At 38.6% G+C, this 19,918-nt stretch overlaps 1 protein-coding gene and 1 pseudogene across 1 annotated transcript; both read right to left on the bottom strand.

Moving 5' to 3' along the window:
• Positions 1–10,087: 10,087 nt before the first annotated feature.
• On the bottom strand, positions 10,088–11,776 carry LOC148576848 (uncharacterized; annotated as a pseudogene).
• Positions 11,777–15,982: 4,206 nt separating this feature from the next.
• Positions 15,983–16,735, bottom strand: LOC148576847 (uncharacterized). Its single transcript, XM_088502799.1, has 3 exons — positions 16,669–16,735; positions 16,370–16,422; positions 15,983–16,321 (listed from the first exon to the last, which is right to left on the bottom strand). Exons 1-3 carry the CDS (start codon positions 16,733–16,735, stop codon positions 15,983–15,985), a joined length of 459 nt encoding a protein of 152 aa, XP_088358925.1.
• Between the last annotated feature and the right edge of the window lie 3,183 nt (positions 16,736–19,918).

Genomic DNA, 19,918 nt, shown 5'->3' with positions numbered 1-19,918 from the left:
TGAAAATTCATGCATGATGTTCTTCATGATCTTCAAGTTGTTCTTGATAAGTCTTCTTGTTTGATCTTTAAAATTTCTTGTTTTGTGTCTTTTCTTATTTTTCATATGCATTCTTGAATTCTTAGTGTCTAAATATTAAAAATTTCTAAGTTTGGTGTCTTGCATGTTTTCTTTTATTAAAACTTTTTCAAAAATACATACTTGATGTTCATTATGATCTTCAAAGTGTTCTTGGTGTTCATCTTTGCATTCAAAGTGTTCTTGCATGTTTCCTTTGTTTTGATCCAAAATTTTTATGTCTTGAGTCTTTTTGATGCTTTTCTCTTTCCTTATTAAAATTCAAAAATAAAAAAATATCTTTTCCTTGTTTTACTCCTAATTTTCGAAAATTGCATTGAATTAGTCAAAGATTTTCAAAATCATATCTTTTTTTTAGTCAAGCAAAATTTTCAATTTAAAAATTCTATCTTTTTCAAATTTTTTTCAAAAATAAAATCTTTTTCAATTTTTTTTATATATATTTTCGAAAATTTTTAAAATTAATTTTCAAAATCTTTTTCTCATTCTTACTTCATATTTTCGAAAATCTTGCTCACATTTAATGTTTTAATTCAAAAATTTTTCAAGTTGTTACTTGCCTATTAAGAAAGGTTCAATCTTTGAATTTTAAAATCTTATCTTTTAGTTTCTTGTTAGTCAAGTGATCAACTTTAATTTTCAAAATCAAATCTTTTTAATTTCTTCTCAATCATATCTTTTTTATTGCTAATTTCAAAATCTTTTTTCAAAAATTAAATCTTTTTAAATTTCCTTTTCAAATCTTTTTCAAAATATCTTTCAATCATATCTTTTTCAATTTTAATTTCAAAATCTTTTTCTAACTTCTTATCTTTTCAAAATTGATTTTCAAATCTTTTTCAATTAACTACTTGACTTTTTGTTTGATTTTAAAAGTTTTCTATTTCAATCATATCTTTTTCAAAACCACCTAACCACTTTTCTCTCTCCAATTTTCGAAAACTACTTCCCCCTTTTTCAAAATTCTTTTTAATTAACTAATTGTTTTAAATTTTAATTTTATTTCTCTTTTTAATTTTTGAATTCTAATTAATATTTAAAATAAAAACAAAAATATTTTTATTTTATTTTAATTAATTTTCGAATTTTTCTCTTCTCCTTCTTCTATTCTCCTCTTCTTCTACTCACGTAAAGGAATCTCTATACTGTGATATAGAGGATTCCTCTTCTTTTCTGTTTTCTTCTTTTTCATATGAGTAGGAATAAGGATAAGAACATTCTTGTTGAAGCTGATCCGGAACCTGAAAGCACTCTGAAGAGGAAGCTAAGAGAAGCTAAAACACAACACTCTGAAGAGGACTTTACAGAAATTTTCAAAAAAGAAGGAGACATGACCGAAAATAATAACATTGCAAGGAAGATGCTTGGTGACTTTACTGCACCAAATTCCAATTTACATGGAAGAAGCATCTCAATCCCTGCCATTGGAGCAAACAATTTTGAGCTGAAACCTCAATTAGTTTCTCTGATGCAACAGAACTGCAAGTTTTATGGACTTCCATCAGAAGATCTTTTTCAGTTCTTAACTGAATTCTTGCAGATCTGTGATACTGTTAAGACCAATGGGGTTGATCCCGAGGTCTACAGGCTCATGCTTTTCCCGTTTGCTGTAAGAGACAGAGCTAGAATATGGTTGGACTCTCAACCTAAAGACAGCCTGAACTCTTGGGATAAGCTGGTCACGGCTTTCTTAGCCAAGTTCTTTCCTCCTGAAAAGCTTAGTAAGCTTAGAGTGGATGTTCAAACCTTCAGAAAAAAGGAAGGTGAATCCCTCTATGAATCTTGGGAGAGATATAAGAAACTGACCAAAAAGTGTCATTCTGACATGCTTTCAGAATGGACCATCCTGGATATATTCTATGATGGTCTGTCTGAATTATCAAAGATGTCATTGGACCATTCTGCAGGTGGATCTATTCACCTAAAGAAAATGCCTGCAAAAGCTCAAGAACTCATTGACATGGTTGCAAATAACCAGTTCATGTACACTTCTAAAAGGAATCCTGTGAGTAATGGGACGCGTATGAGGAAGAGAGTTCTTGAAATTAATGCTCTGAATGCCATATTGGCTCAGAATAAAATATTGACTCAGCAAGTCAATATGATTTCTCAGAGTCTGAATGGATTGAAGGAATCATCCAACAGTACTAAAGAGGCATCTTCTGAAGAAGAAGCTTATGATCATGAGAACCCTGCAATAGCAAAGGTGAATTACATGGGTGAACCCTATGGAAATACCTATAATCCCTCATGAAGAAATCATCCAAATTTCTCATGGAAGGATCAACAAAAGTCTCAACAAGGCTTTAATAATGGTGGAAGAAACAGGTTTAGCAATAGCAAACCTTTTCCATCATCCACTTAGCAACAGATAGAGAATTCTGAGCAGAATCCATCTAGCTTAGCAAATATAGTCTCTGATCTATCTAAGGCCACTGTAAGTTTCATGAATGAAACAAGGTCCTCCATTAGAAATTTGGAGGCATAAGTGGGCCAGCTGAGTAAAAGAGTCACTGAAATCCCTCCAAGTACTCTCCCAAGCAATACAGAAGAAAATCCAAAAAGAGAGTGCAAGGCCATAGCCTTACATGGTGTGGCCGAACCCAAAGAGGAGGAGGAGGACGTGAATCCTAATGAGGAAGACCTCCTGGGGCATTCAGTGACCAATAAGGAGTATCCCTTTGAGGAACCAAAGGAATCTGAGGCTCATCTAGAGACCATAGAGATTCCATTGAACCTCCTTCTGTCCTTCATGAGCTCTGATGAGTATTCTTCCTCTGAAGAGGATGAAGACATTACTGAAGAGCAAGTTGCTAAATACCTTGGTGCAATCATGAAGCTGAATGCCAAATTATTTGGTAATGAGACTTGGGAAGATGAACCTTCCTTGCTCACCAATGCATTCAGAAATTACCTCAAAAGAAACAGGATCCTGGTAAATTCCTAATTCCCTGCAAAATAGGCACCATGACCTTTGAGAAGGCTCTGTGTGACCTGGGGTCAGTAATAAACTTAATACCACTCTCTGTAATAGAGAAACTAGGGATCTTTGAGGTGCAAGCTGCTAGAATCTCATTAGAGATGGCAGACAACTCAAGAAAACAGGCTTATGGACAAGTAGAGGACGTGTTAGTGAAGGTTGAAGGCCTTTACATCCCTGCTGATTTCATAATCCTAGACACTGGGAAGGATGAGGATGAATCCATCATCCTTGGAAGACCCTTCCTAGCCACAGCAAGAGCTGTGATTGATGTGGACAGAGGAGAGTTGGTCCTCCAACTGAATGAAGACAACCTTGTGTTTGAAACTCAAGGATCTCCTTCTGTAACAATGGAGAGGAAGCATGAAAAGCTTCTCTCACTGCAGAGTCAACCAAAGCCCCCACAGTCAAACTCTAAGTTTGGTGTTGGAAGGTTCCAACCTTGCTCTGATTATCTGTGAGGCTCCATGGGAGCTCACTGTCAAGCTATTGACATTAAAGAAGTGCTTGTTGGGAGGCAACCCAATGTTATTTAATCATATCTATTTTATTTTCTCTTTGTTATTTCATGTTTTATTAAGTTGATGATCATGTGGAGTCACAAAAACTACTAAAAAATCAAAAACAAAATGAAAAATAGCATTGAAAACAGCACACCCTGGAGGAGAGCAGTCTGGCGTTTAAACGCCAGAAACAAGCATATGTCTGGCGTTTAACGCCAGAAACAGGCACCAAGCTGGCGTTTAACGCCAGAAACAGGCATCTACATGGCGTTAAATGCCAGAAACAAGCTACATTTGGGCGTTTAACACCAGAAACAGGCAGCAGTCTGGCGTTAAACACCAGGATTGCACAGCAAGGGCATTTTACACGCCTAATTGGAGCAGGGATGTTAAGTCCTTGGCCCCACTGGATCTGTGGACCCCACAGGATCCCCACATTTTCTTCTCTCCTCTTCACACCTTTTCATAACTCTCTTCCCCATAAACCCCACCTACCTTCAAAATTCAAAATAATTTCCCTCCCAAACCCAACCCTAATGGCCGAACCCTACACCCCCCTCACTCCTATATAAACCCCTCACTCCTTCTTCATTTTCACACAACACAACCCTCTCTTCTGCTCCTTGGCCGAATACATCTTTTTCCCCCATCTCCTCCATTTTCTTCTTCTTCTACTACTTTCTTTCTTCTTTTTCTCGGGGACGAGCAAACATTTTAAGTTTGGTGTGGTAAAAGTATAGCTTTTTGTTTTTCCATAACTATTTATGGCACCTAAGACCAGAGAAACCTCTAGAAAGAGGAAAGGAAAGGCAATTGCTTCCACCTCTGAGTCATGGAAGATGGAGAGATTCATCTCAAAGGTCCATCAAGACCATTTCTATGAAGTTGTGGCCAAGAAGAAAGTGATCCCTGAGGTTCCTTTCAAGCTCAAAAAGAATGAGTATCCAGAGATCTGACTTGAAATCCAAAGGAGAGGTTGGGAAGTTCTCACCAACCCCATTCAACAAGTTGGGATCCTAATGGTTTAGGAGTTCTATGCAAACGCATGGATCACTAGGAACCATGATCAAAGTGTGAACCCAAATCCAAAGCATTGGCTCACCATGGTTCGGGAGAAATACTTAGATTTCAGTCCGGAAAATCTAAGGCTGGCGTTCAACTTGCCAATGATGGAAGAGAACGCAGCCCCTACACAAGAAGGGTCAACTTTGATCAAAGGTTGGACCAAGTCCTCATAGACATATGTGAGGAAGGAGCTCAATGGAAAATTGACTCAAGAGGCAAGCCGGTTCAATTAAGAAGGCATGACCTCAAACCAGTGGCTAGGGGGTGGCTAGAGTTCATTCAACGCTCAATCATTCCTACTAGTAACCGGTCTGAAGTTACTATAGACCGGGCCATCATGATCCATAGTATCATGATTGGAGAAGAGGTGGAAGTTCATGAGATTATACCTCAAGAAATCTATAAGGTGGCTGACAAGTCCTCCACTTGGGCAAGGTTAGCCTTTCCTCACCTCATTTGCCACCTCTGTAATTTGGCTAGAATTGACATAGAGGGAGACATCCTCATTGAAGAGGACAAGCCCATCACTAAGAAAAGGATGGAGCAAATAAGAGATCATGGACCTCAACATGAGCATGAGGAAATTCCTCACCATAAAATCCCTGAGATGCCTCAAGGGATGCACTTTCCTCCACAGAATTATTGGGAGCAAATCAACACTTTCCTAAGAAAATTAGGTTCCAACATGGGACAACTAAGGGTGGAGCATCAAGAGCACTCCATCATCCTCCATGAAATTAGAGAAGATCAAAGAGCTATGAGGGAGGAGCAAGAAAGACAAGGAAGAGACATAGAGGAGCTCAAGAGCACCATTGGTTCTTCAAGGAGAGGAAGACGCCACCCTCACTAAGGTGGACTCATTCCTTAATCTCCTTGTCTATTTATTTTCTGTTTTTTGGTTTTTGAGCCTTATGTGTTATTTATGTTTGTGCCTTTACTACATGATCATTAGTGTCTAAGTGTCTATGCCTTAAAGTTATGAATATGAATCCATCACCTCTCTTGAATGAAAAATGTTTTAATTACAAAAGAACAAGAAGTACATGGTTTCGAATTCATCCTTGAAACTAGTTTAATTATTTTGATGTGGTGACAATACTTTTTGTTTTCTGAATGAATGCTTGAACAGTGCATATGTCTTTTGAAGTTGATGTTTATGAATGTTAAATATGTTGGCTCTTGAAGAATAAGAAAAAAGGAGACATGTTATTTGATAATCTGAAAAATCATAAAAATGATTCTTGAAGCAAGAAAAAGCAGTGAATACAAAAGCTTGCAGAAAAAAAAAATGCGAAAAAAAAGAGAAAAAGAAAAAGAAAAAGCAAGCAGAAAAAGCCAAAAGCCCTTAAAACCAAAAGGCAAGGGTAATAAAAAGGATCCAAGGCTTTGAGCATCAGTGGATAGGAGGGCCTAAAGGAATAAAATTCTGGCCTAAGCGGCTAAACCAAGCTGTCCCTAACCATGTGCTTGTGGCGTGAAGGTGTCAAGTGAAAACTTGAGACTGAGCGGTTAAAGTCAAGGTCCAAAGCAAAAAAAAAAAAAGTATGCTTAAGAACCCTGGCCACCTCTAATTGGGGACTTTAGCAAAGCTGAGTCACAATCTGAAAAGGTTCACCCAGTTATGTGTCTGTGGCATTTATGTATCCGGTGGTAATACTGGAAAACAAAGTGCTTAGGGCCACGGCCAAGACTCATAAAGTAGCTGTGTTCAAGAATCAACATACTGAACTAGGAGAATCAATAACACTATCTGAACTCTGAGTTCCTATAGATGCCAATCATTCTGAACTTCAATGGATAAAGTGAGATGCCAAAACTATTCAAGAGGCAAAAATCTACAAGTCCCGCTCATCTGATTGGAGCTAAGTTTCATTGATATTTTGGAATTTATAGTATATTCTCTTCTTTTTATCCTATTTGATTTTTAGTTGCTTGGGGACAAGCAACAATTTAAGTTTGGTGTTGTGATGAGCGGATAATTTATACGCTTTTTGGCATTGTTTTTACATAGTTTTCAGTATAATTTAATTAGTTTTTAGTATATTTTTATTAGTTTTTAATTAAAATTCACATTTCTGGACTTTGCTATGAGTTTGTGTGTTTTTCTATGATTTCAGGTATTTTCTGGCTGAAATTGAGGGACTTGAGCAAAAATCAGATTCAGAGGTTGAAGAAGGACTGCAGATGCTGTTGGATTCTGACCTCCCTGCACTCAAAGTGGATTTTCTGGAGCTACAGAACTCCAAATGGCGTGCTCTCAATTGCGTTGGAAAGTAGACATCCAGGGCTTTCCAGAAATATATAATAGTCTATTCTTTTCTCAATTTTAGATGACGCAAACTGGCATTCAACGCCAGTTCCATGTTGCATTCTGGAGTTAAACGCCAGAAACAGGTTGCAAAGTGGAGTTAAACGCCAGAAATAGGTTACAAACTGGAATTCAACTCCAAGAGAAGCCTCTACAAGTGTAAAGCTCAATGCTCAGCCCAAGCACACACCAAATGGGCCCCAGAAGTGGATTTCTGCATCATTTACTCATTTCTGTAAACCCTAGTAACTAGTTTAGTATAAATAGGACTTTTTACTATTGTATTTAGATCTTCGGATCAGATCTTTGATCAGTTTTATGCTATCTTAGACCTTTATGGGGGCTGGCCATTCGGCCATGCCTGGACCTTCATCACTTATGTATTTTCAACGATAGAGTTTCTACACACCATAGATTAAGGTGTGGAGCTCTGCTGTTCCTCATGAATTAATGCAAAGTACTATTGTTTTTCTATTCAATTCAAGCTTATTCCTATTCTAAGATATCCATTCGCACCCAAGAACATGATGAATGTGATGATTATGTGACGCTCATCATCATTCTCACTTATGAACGCGTGCCTGACAAACACTTCCGTTCTACATGCAAACAAGCTAGAATGAATATCTCTTAGATATCTAATACAGAGGACCGAGTCCGAGATATTAGAATCTTCGTGGTATAAGTTAGAACCCATGGACGGCCATTCCTGAGATCCGAAAAGTCTAAACCTTGTCTGTGGTATTCCGAGTAGGATATGGGAAGGGATGGCTGTGACGAGCTTCAAACTCGTGAGTGCTGGGCGTAGTGACAGACGCAAAAGAATAGTAAATCCTATTCCAGTATGATCGAGAACCGATAGATTATTAGCCATGTAGTGACAGTGCATTGGACCATTTTCACAGAGAGGATGGGATGTAGCCATTGACAACGGTGATGCCCTACATAAAGCTTGCCATGGAAAGGAGTAGGAATGATTGGATGAAGACAGCAGGAAAGCAGAGGTTCAGGAGGAACGAAAGCATCTCTATACGCTTATCTGAAATTCTCACCAATGAATTACATAAGTATCTCTATCCCACTTTATATTTTATTTATGTTTTTATTATCAATTCACCATAACCATTTGAATCTGCCTGACTGAGATTTACAAGGTGACCATAGCTTGCTTCAGGCTGACAATCTCCGTGGGATCGACCCTTACTCACGTAAGGTTTATTACTTGGACGACCCAGTGCACTTGCTGGTTAGTTGTGTGAAGTTGTAATAAAGAGTTGAGATTAGAATTGTGCGTACCAAGTTGTTGGCGCCATTGATGATCACAATTTCGTGCACCAGTGCCATGCTATCCACGCGACGCGGACGCGTCGCTCACGCTTTCGCGTGGGATGGGTGTTTCTCAAGTGACGTGTTCGCGTGGGGGACGCGAACGTGAGCCGTTTTGTGCTAAATGCACACCAGCCGCACGATTCCAGCCCAAATTTCTGGGCGTTGGATTTTTATGCCGATTTCCAGATCACGCGTTCGCGTGGCTGACGTGGACGCGTGGGAGGTGTTTTCGCGACTGACGCGAACGCGTTAGCAACGCGGTCGCGTTGACAAATGAATTTTTTGCCGGTATAGAAATTATCAAATGATCAATCGTAGTATAGTCTAAACCGACGCAAAATCCTTCATCAAACAAATCTACAATCTATATCCGAGAGTACTAGTCTCCCGAGTCGTTCTCCCTTGGAATTGCCAAAGTGTGCATCTTATTGATTTAGTAAGCCTTGTTGGAATTCTTTGAAGGTTTTAGCAAAGTAATGAGAAACAAACAATCAATTATCAAAAGACTTGGCTTAGGGTTGGCATTAGAAATTCTATCCTTATAGTCCATTCAATGTTGACAACAATTTGGCCTTGCTTCATTTAGTTATCCCCTAGGTATAGAGGAAGGTCAAATGAAAGCAATCAACTTGAATCACAAGTCCTAGCTTCACCTTATGGGAATCTAGCTTTAGTGCACTCCGAGCCAACTAGCAATCCCTAATTCCAAATCAACTATTGATACAACTATTCAACTTCTTCCAAGGACCAAACCCTATGCCAAGTGTGAAAATTCTACTCCATAACTAGTGTTGTCATTTTATCAAACATGTGATGAGCAAGAAGGCAAGTCATAGTAAAATGAGAAGGAAAGTCGAATTGAAAGTATTGCAACACAAAGATCTAACAACAAGTCTCAAAGAGTAGCAATGAAAATCCAAAATAGAGATGAAATCCAAAATTTTGAATTCTAGATCTATGAGAATTGATCAATTGTATCTACTACTTGAAGTTGGAGAAGAAAATCTATGACATGAACAAAGTGGAGTGAGAATTGTAATGGATCTCACCAAAAAGTCATTGAAAATTCAGAAATTAGATGAGGATGAACCCTAGTAAAGCTTGGAATCTCCCTCTTCTTCTCCCAAAAAGTGTAACTAACTCTCCTCTCCCCAAAAATATCTAGATCTAGAAAAATGAACTAACTAAGTGTCCCTAACCCTTGTTCCTTTGGTCTTCTTAAGCTTTTCCCGCCAAGGTGTTTCTCCAAGAGTGGGATCCTTAACTGCCTCCACGCCTAAGTCACGTGACCTCTTAAAAATCATATTCGCAAATCGGCGCGCACGCGCAAGGTACGCGCACGCGCCGTTGAGACGTCTTGTAATGTGCGCGGAGGCGTGATGTACGCGTGCGCGCCCATGAAGATCCTGGCTTAGCCGCTTCTCAAGCCGGCTCTTGGCTTTGGCTCCACGCTGTCCTATCCGCGCGGGCGCGCAAGGTGCGCGCACGCGCCCATGCGGAAATCTCCAAAGCTTAATCCTCATGCTTCCTTCCTTTGTACCCGTCTTCCTTCTCTCTTTCGGTCCATTCCTACTCTATATCCTGAAACCACTTAACACACAATTCACGGCATCGAATGGCATCAAGAGAAGATTAGAAATGTATCTATTTTAGTGCGAAATAAGCATGTTTTCATTCATGAGGCGAAACTAGGAAAGGAATGCAAAATCTTGTATTTTCATATAGAAAGTGTGTGGAATCATTGATAAAACCCCTGAAATCATCACAAGATAAACCCTCAAATTGGGGTTTGTCACGCGTCGCACCCTCTTTTTTTTTATGCAATTATGCGATTATGAAGTATGCAATGCTAATGAAAATGCTACGAATAATATCCAGGTTCAATGAAAATAATATAATATAAAAATAAACAACACGAAATAAAATTGAAAAAGAAACGACCATACCATGGTGGGTTGTCTCCCACCTAGCACTTTTAGTTAAAGTCCTTAAGTTGGACATTGGATGAGCTTCCTGTTATGGTGGCTTATGCTTAAATTCATCCAGAAATCTCCACCAATGTTTGGAATGCCAACAGCCTCCGGGGTCCCAAACTAGGCATGTAAAGCTGTTGAGCAGCTTCAAACAGGTTCTCAGGCTCCCAGGGTGACGAATGTCAGAATAGATTCCAGGATCCCAAACTTTGCCTTTAAATCCACCTTTGTCTTGATCTATATTCTTCGATCCGGGCGGTTTAGAAATTGTATTCTCACCAGGATGACCAAACATCTTCCGAGACCCATTCAATTGAACTTGATACCAATCCTTGCACTTCAAATTGAAGCGTGGAACCTTATTGAACCTTGTACCCCAGCTCGGAGTACGAGCCATTTTCCTCTTACTCTTAAAGCCGCAGAGAGCTCTAAGCTGGCCATCTGTTTCAAGCAAACCATATTCAAGTGGAAAAGTAAAGATAAAGGTTAAGGATTGTACCCACTTGAAGCTTGTATTAGGTGGTAATGGCCTTGGGATAGGTGTTTCCAGTGGTTCTGTAAGCTCTACTCCCTTGTATTCTTCTGTGAATTCCTCCACTTCTTTGCAAAATTTTTCAACTGCAACTGCGTCCTGATTAAAGTCTTCTATGTCTTCCTCGTCACTCAAGTCATACGTTGGAAGTTGAGAGAAATCTACTTCGACATCATCCTCGTATTCACTTGGATAAGATTCTTCAGGCTCAAAGAATTCACTTGCAGATGCAAGTTCATTACTAAGAGAACTTGACTTGTGATTATCATCATCAAGGAAACTTGCGTCTTAGGTTATCCCGTCTAGTTCTTCATAAAATACCTGCTTTGGAGGTTGTGCACTATCCTCCTTAGCATCAATTGTAACGTCCTTGATGGAATTTTTCACAACTCTGGATTCCCATGGAGGTTCAGCATCTCCTAAATCTTCAATCAGTACTTCTTCTTCTTGGATAGATTGAGCTTCCTCCAATTGTTCCAGAATAAAGTTATGCTCTTTACTGCCCACTGGGATTTCTAGTGTCTCCTTCATGCTACGTTTGTCATTAGAATCTCCACATGAAGCTATTGGAGTTCCTTGAGTGTCTAAACGTCTGGAAGATAATTGATTTATTGCTTGCTCCAACTGATGAAGGGTTGTATGAAGTTGATCTACTGTTTCCTTGAGGTGAGCCTGTGATTTTTGAGGTGACGGATATGGACATGATATATAGAAAAGTGGTGGTGTTTGGGAGTAATTGGATTGGAACTGGGATAAATAAGGATCATACGGTGGTGAATGGTGAAAAGGAGCTTGTGAGTGTGGTGGTTCGAAGTTATGTTGAGAGGATGATCTATAAGCACAGGGTGGGGCTTGTTGGTAACTACCAAGAGGTCCACTATATCTATCAGCTTGGTATGCATTGTAGAATGGTCCTTGCCCATGATATCTTGGAGGGTGTTGTTGCCTAAAGGGTTGATCAGATCCTCTTGGCTCCATCCATCTTTGACTGCTTAGACCTTGATGCATATTCCTGTTATAGCTTCCACTCCTTTCAACAAATTTAGAACTAAACTCAAAGCGAGAGGGGTGAGAATTCATAGTAGCTAATAGAAATAAAAGGGAAAAACAAAAACAAATAAACAAATAGAAGAAAAATGTTTACAACAACCAATAATAAGGCACACGTTTGTAGTTCTCCGGCAACGGCGCCATTTTGAAGAACGGAACTCTCGCGCGATCTAGAATTTTCACAAATAAATTTGCGTTGTAGGTATAGCTTCTAGACCGACAAGAATTCCTTTCTTACAAACGTTTTGGTTGTCACAAGTAACAAACCCCTTTAAAACTGATAACTGAAGTATTTAAACCTCGGGTCGTCTTCTCAAGGAACTGCAGGGAGGTGTTCTTATTATTGGTTATGAGTTTTGTAAATTGGGGATTTTGAAAGTAAGGAACAAGTAATTTAAATGACAAGTAAAATAAATAAATAGTTGTAAAATAAACTCTTGACAAGGTATGAGAACTGGAATTCCTATCCTAGTTATCCTTATCAATGGTGATGATAATTGAGTTTTAATCCCACTTAGTTAACCTTTACTAAACAAAGGAAGGTCAAGTGGACTAATCAATTTGATCCTCAGGTCCTAGTTAATTCCTAAGGAAAGACTAGAGTTATTGGAATTCGATTCAATTAACAAAAATAACAATTATCAATCACGATGAGTTTGATAACTCAAGAGTTACCAATTAATCAACCAAAGCTAAAAGGGAAAAATCTAAATTATTTATATAAATAAAGGAAAGCAATCATAATTCTGAAATACCTCAAATTGCATTAAATAGAATATTCAAATCTAACATGAAAAGGATCATAAGCCAATTTGGCGACACAAGTCAGATACAAATAAAGCAATAGAATAAATAAAAGCAGGAGAGGACATAAATTAAAGGAACATTGAACCTGTGATTGAAGATGAATTGAACTAAACTGATAGAAATCCTAAAATCCTAAATCCTAAGAGAGAGGAGAGAACCTCTCTCTCAAAAAGCTACATCTAAATTATGAAAAGTGAATAATTGAAGGCTCTCCTTGCATGGATGCGTTCCCCCACTTTATAACCTCAAATCTGTGCTTTCTGTACTTGGATCTGGGCCAAAAAGGGCTTCAGAAATCGCTGGGAGCGTTTTCTGCAGTTTCTGCACGTGGCGTCTGTCACGCGTCCGCGTCGGTCACGCGGTCGCGTCATCTGGAGTTTTCCTTATCACGCGTTTGCTTCGGTCACACGTACGCGTCATTTGTGTTCTGCTCAAGGCACGCGTCCGCATCAGTCACGCGTTCGCGTCACTGCTTTTTCACGCTGGCATGCGGCCGCGTCATCCATGCGTTCGCGTCGCTGCCAGTTTCTTCAAAAACTCCATTTATGCTTTCCTTCCATTTTTATATGTTTCCTTTCCATCCTTTAAATCATTCCTGCCTTAGGAGATCTGAAAATACTCAACACACAAATCACGGCATCGAATGGTAATAAAATGTAATTAAAATATTTTTAAAGCATAGGAAACATGTTTTTCACATACATCACATAATAAGAAAGGGAAAGTAAAACCATGCAATTTCACATGAATAAGTGGGTGAAGGGTTGAATAAATCACTTAAGTTGAGCACAAAATGTATCATAAAATATGGGTTTATCAGTTGATTTGACAGAAGATCATGCCGATCATTCTCCAATACAAACCGCCAATATTGAACATTCTTCTCCACCAAACCAAATTGAAACCTCTACTAGGTTCCAGGTGGCTCCTGACTCTGACTCCCCTTCTCGGGTCCTTGAAACTATTGCCCCTGACTCTGATTCTCCATCCCGAATTCCAGAAACCAACCCTTCACCCCAGAAAACTTCAAGTCCACCTAAGAGTTCTGAACTTCAAATTCCTCTTGCTTCGGAACCTGAAAGCCTGTGTATGACTTCAAAGTCTGCGGATGTTAATTTAATTGAATTGGTTACTATCTTGAACCAAGCCATTCAAGAGGACAAGGTGCCTATTTCCACTCCTGCCACTGTAGGTCCTTCTATATCTATTCTACCTTCCGAGCTAGACAAGAATGCTCGAGATCTACTACTGACCCTTCTCAGACTCTTGGGACATCCACTTACTGAATGGACAAACAATGTAGTCCTAAACCCACTTCTGTCTGATGTCTTAAGCTCATCTCTTGAACTTCAGGTTCCGTCCCACTACTCTGCTATAGTCGACCAATTCATAAAAGTCGCCAACAAATGTGTAACTGTCCAGGACAAGTTACAAGAGATCAAAGAAAAAGTGGCTAAGATCTAGACCGAATTAGAAGGCTGTTCTATAGCTCTTCAACCAATTAAAGCTTCTCGTAAAGAATTTGACCTAAGTATCTCTCAAGATTTTTTCGCTCAAGCTTACTACGATAAAAAGGAAAAAGCACTTGAAGCAGAACTCGCTCAAATTAATGAGAGTCTTGCTAAAGTTCGAAAGAGGAAGGCTGATATAGCAATACCTTTAGCGACTGTTCAACACAAACAACAAAAACTTGTACAAGAAATCTGCTCTATTAAGGCCAAGCAAGAGGAATGTGAGAAGCAACTTGACAAAGCCCAGTATGAGGAGTATGAGCAAACTAAAACCCTTTCGGCTCTGGACAGTGAAAGGATTAAACTACACTCAAACTTAGAAAAGCTTATGGCGCCTTACATTTCTCCACCTTAGGGTATCGGTACTTGTAATCATGTCCTTCGTTCTTTAGACTCATGCATTTGAATCTTTAACTTTGGTTTGACAAACAATGATATTGCTTCATGTATTTTCCATTTACTAAATTAATTATATTTCCATACTCGATATCCTTGATTCAATACGCATTTCCAGAATATAATTCAATAATTTGAAAAGGACCTTCCCACATATGAGACCATTTGCCGAGAAACCTCGATTTCTTTTCTATTGGCAAAATAACCTTCAAAACTAACTCCCGAATACTAAAACATTTCTCCCTTACTCGACGATTATAACTTCGAGCAACGCTTTCTTTTTGTCAGATCATATTCTCAAGCGCCAATATCCGCTTTGAGTCCAAATCATTTAACTCATTGAACATTACGTTCCAATAATCGTTAACAGGCAAATCATCTTGCTTCAATACTCTCAAAGTATTAAGATTAATTTCTAATGGTAAAATGGCATCATGCACATATATACTAGTTTATAAGGAGAAGTACCTGTTGATCCTCTTGGAGAGTTTCGATATGCCTACAGTACTTGGATCAAAGTTTCATTCCAAGTTTGAGGTCTACTTTCGATTTGCTTTTTAATCAAATTGATCAAAATTTTATTTGCTGCCTCAAACTGTCCATTGGCCTGTGCGTAATAAGGGGTTGAAGTAACCATATTAATGTTTCTTGAAGCTGCAAAATTCTTTATTCGCTGACCAGTAAACATAGTTCCTTGGTCAGTACTCAATGTTTGGAGAATCTCAAATCGATGAATTATATGTTTCTCGATAAAATTTATTATTTCATTTTGTCCAACCTCTATCAGAGGAATCGCTTCAACCCACTTCCTGAAATAATCTATTGCCACCAAAATAAATTTGTGGTTTTTCGATGAGGGGGGATATATCAATCCAATTAGGTCTAAAGCCCAACCCCGAAATGGCCAAGGTTTAATAATTGAATGCAACTCAGATGCTGGAATCTGTTGCACCGCTCCATGGCGTTAACAATCTTGACAAGCCTTCGCATAATCAATACAATCTTTAATCATAGAGGGCCAATAAATATGATTTCGATATAAAACCCATTTCATTTTCATCCCAGCCTGATGAGCACCACATATACCTTTATGGACTTCTCCTAAAGCACTGTCTTTATCATCTTGACTTAGACATCTCGAAAGGCTCCCATCGATCCCTTTCTTATATAACTTATCAGCCATTAAAATAAAATTTACTGCTTTTAATTTTATCCTCCTATCAACTCGAATGCTAGGGTTCCTTAAATAATCAGCAATAGGTTTTCTCCAATCATCATCTCCCCATTCATCCAAGCATAAAACTTCTCTTTCATCTATAAGCACTAAAATTTGGCAAATTTCTGCCAATTTTTTCAATGTTTCGGGGCTTATCTTATATCTCGAAGCAATCTGGGCCAATTTATTAGCAATTTCATTTCAGATCCTTGGGATATGAACTAATAAAACTTTTCAAAAAGAAGTTAACAACTCCCATGCTGTTGCCAAATATTTTTGCAACTTCTCATTGTTACACTTAAACTCTTTCGATAGCTGTTTCAACACTAACTGAGAATCCCCAAAAATCTGAACTTCCAAAGCACCTTTCCCAATCAAAATCTCGAGACCTAAAATCAAAGCTTCATATTCTGCCATATTATTCGAGCAAGGATATTTTAGCTCGAACAGAAATTCCGATGGTATTCCTTCTGGTGAAATAATGAAAATTCCTACCCATGCACCATCTTTGTGCTTCGATCCATCAAAATATAACTTCCAATAATCGACTTTAACGTCGAGCACATTTGCCCCCTAGTCATTCAGTTTTTTCAGATTATCAACTAAAAAATCTGCAATAACCTGACCTTTTACAGCCTTCGCTGGAACATACTGTAAATCAAATTTTGTCAAAGCTAGCATCCATTTCCCCAAACGACCTCATAACACTGGAGAACTCAACATATATTTGACAAGGTCAGTTTGTGCAATGACATTCACAGACTTGGCCACCATGTAACACTTTAATTTCATGCACGCATAATGTAAAGACAAACACAATCTTTCGATTGGTGAATACCTTGTCTCTATATCAGTCAATACTCAACTGAGGTAATAAATGGTCCATTCATGACCATTCTCGTCATCTTGGGCTAACATACACCCAATCGTATTTGCAGATCTAGCAATGTACAATTTTAAGAGCTCATGTGGGTGAACATTCGCCATTATCGGAGCTTTAGACAAATAAGCCTTTATTGACTAAAATGCCTGTTGATGTTCATCTGTCCATTTGAACTGTGAATCATTCTTTAATTTTACTAAAGGCGCAAACACTCGAGTTCGGCCAGAAAGATTCGATATGAACCTTTGAAGGTAATTCAACTTCCCCAAAAACGACTATAGTTCCTTTTTCGACTTAGGAGAAGATAATGCTAAAATCGCATCAGCCTTATTCTTATCAACTGCAACCCCCTTTTTATGAACAATAAAACCGAGAAAGTTTCCTGCTGACACTCCAAAGACACATTTCAAAGGATTCATTTTTAACCCTTTCTTTCATATAGTAACAAACGCTTTTTTCAGATGATCAATGTGTTGACTCACTGAATTTGACTTGACCATGACATCATCAATATATACCTCCATAATTTTTTTGATATACTCATGGAATATGGCATTCATTGCCCGCTGGTAAGTTGCGCCAGCATTTTTCAAACCGAATGGCATAACTACCCACTCATAAGTGCCTAAAATCCCGGGACAACGAAAACCAATTTTGGACACGTCATCCTCCGTGATGAAGATTTGGTTATACCCTGAATACCCGTCCATAAAACTTAAAATTTCATTCCCCGCTGCAGAATCGATCAACACGTCTCCTATGAGCATAAAATATTCATCCTTCGGGGTAGCATTGTTCAGATCTCTGAAATCAATACACACCCTTAACTTTCCATTCTTCTTCATTATAGGAACAATATTCGAAACCCATTCAACATAGCGTACGGTTCGAATAAATTTTGCCTTAATTAGCCATTCTATTTCTTCCTTAATCTTTTGATTGATTTCTGGAGCAAAACGCCGAGGGATTTGCTTCATAGGTCGAGCACTCGGATTTAATGCTAATCGATGTTCTACAAGAGAACGATCGAGACCAGGCATCTCATGATAATTCCAAGAAAAAAAATCCCTAAACTCAAGTAAAAGATGGAACAATTCAGTTGGAAAAGGATTTGTAAGACCCTTACAAATATAACTAATTTGAACATCACTAGCAGATCCCAAATTAATTTATTCTAGGGGATCTTGGGACTCAAAACCCTTTATAAAGTCATTATATTTTACTAAATGCTTCTCAAAACCCAAAGATTCCAAATCATAGATGCTATCAAAAGAGAAATCAATAAATTCATTAAGAATGAAACGAACTTGATCACTTGCTGGATTAAAAATAGCTTCATTTACAATACAATAAACTTCTGCTATTACATCAGCAGTATGACTAATAACATCATTTGTATTACAAGAAGAAGAAAAACTTAAACCATGACTAAATTCGATTAAAGACATCGAATTTTTACTATGAAAAGAAGGAGAAATTACATTCTTAAGTGATTCAACTTCATCAGAAGAATCATTTTTATTTTTTACTGAAAGGAAATTACTTATATATTTATTTAAAGTTACCAGGTAATCCGAGACAGCTTGTGCATGTTCCATCGAGCAATGCCTCGAATCCTTTCTAAGACGAACAGTCCCAGCCAGTTGGGGGTACAGCGAGATGTGGATGACGCAATGTCACCGGTAAACCTTCTGAAGACAAATAGCAGCCCTCATAGTTTTAAGAATTTAACACCTTGTCAACATTTAAAGGCTTCAGTTTAGGACTGTATACTCTGAAATCAACATGTAGCTGTTCGACATACAAATTCGAATCAGCCCTAACAATTTCAGATTTGCAATTTTTAGTCCAAAGGAGGACACTTTGATGTACAGTAGATGGTACAGTTCCAACCCCGTGAATCCAATCCCAGCCTAGTAAAGCATTATAACTTGCTTTCGAAGGCGCCACCACGAAAAAAGTTTTTCGATCAAAAGATCCCACTCGCACCCCTAAAGTAACCAAACCTTTAGCAGGAGTCGAAGTAACATTAAAGTCTGTTACGGCAATATTGGTGGGAACTAAATCATCAGGATGCTTGCCAACCTTCAACATTCTCTCCGGCAGAAGGCTTATTACTGCTCCGCCATCGATTAAAACCTTGTTCAGCTTAATCCCGCTCATAGTTGCAGCAATATAAAGTGGGTGGAGATGAGATTTTTGTTTTCAGAAGGCCTCAGAAAAATACCCAAGCTCATCTTCATATCGGATGAATGAAAAGACATCTTCATCATCCATAACATAATCATCTTCAGGGTCACCTTCATATTCACCTAAATATTCAGTTGGGACAATTGAAATAGTCCCAACAATTTCATCATCTTTCTCTTCGAAATACTCTTCTTCGAAATTAACATCCTTGTCTTTATCAACACCTGAAGTACTAACTACTGCTTTGCCTTTATCCATCTTTGTAGGAGAGGGAATACCCTTTGGATAAGTTTCTCCATCAGACAGGAAAACAATTCGAGAATGCACTGAAGGCGTTGCCCCCTTGCCTCTATCATTTTGAGACTTCTTTACTTGCTGCCGATTCCTTCTTCCTCTACCCCTTGGGTATCTTGTAGCGCGGCCACGATAATAGGGATACTGGTAAGGATGTCAATGGGGGCAGGGCGGGGGCAGGGGATGCCTCCCTGCTCCCCGTCCCTGCCCCATTCCCCGCCATGGGGAATACTTATCCCCATCCCCGTTCCCCGTATTCTCCGCATTCCCCGCGGGAACCTATTCCCCATCTCCCTATGTTTAACATTCATATGAAAATTATAATAAAAAATATCAAAAAAACCAAAAAACAAACTACAAAATATTATTACAAACACACAAACATATCTTATCCAATATTATAAGTCCAGAAATATAACATAGCAAATCATAGTCCATAAAATAAAATCTTGAACAATAGGGTTAGGGTTTTCAATGAGTGAAATTACTAAAAGAACCCTTATATTAGAAATAAATTAAGGGTTATTAAGTAAGTTAAAAAATTTGGGAAATTATCGGAGATGGAGCGGGGATCCCCGCTCGGATCCCCGCGCCTGTCTCGGGAAAATTTCGCTCTCCATCCCCATCCCCACGGGGAAAATTCCCCACCATTGAGGCCCCATTCGGGGCGGTCACCGTGGGGATCCCCACCTTTTGGGGATTTTTGACACCCCTAGATACTGGTCTCGAGGAGGTCTTTGATGTCCCCACTGTGGGTTTTGCCTATACTAAGCATCTCGATTCTGGAATTCCTGGCAATTCTG

The sequence above is a fragment of the Arachis ipaensis genome, chromosome B1 (genome assembly GCF_059453495.1).
Source record: "Arachis ipaensis isolate K30076 ecotype BB chromosome B1, ASM5945349v1, whole genome shotgun sequence".
Taxonomy (NCBI): Eukaryota; Viridiplantae; Streptophyta; class Magnoliopsida; order Fabales; family Fabaceae; genus Arachis; species Arachis ipaensis.
Note: the sequence above shows the minus strand (reverse complement) of the source record. Positions and strands in the feature narration are given on the sequence as shown.

Bases quoted from the DNA above. Each gene is read 5' to 3' on its own strand.
- LOC148576847 (XM_088502799.1), bottom strand. From the start codon at position 16,735: ATGGCGAATGTTCACCCACATGAGCTCTTAAAATTGTACATTGCTAGA. The intron at 16,423-16,668 runs GTATGTTAGCCC...AATGGATGCTAG, and splicing joins ATCTGCAAATACGATTGGGT to CTTTGACAAAATTTGATTTA. The intron at 16,322-16,369 runs GTTATTGCAGAT...CTGAATGACTAG, and splicing joins CGAAGGCTGTAAAAGGTCAG to GGGGCAAATGTGCTCGACGT.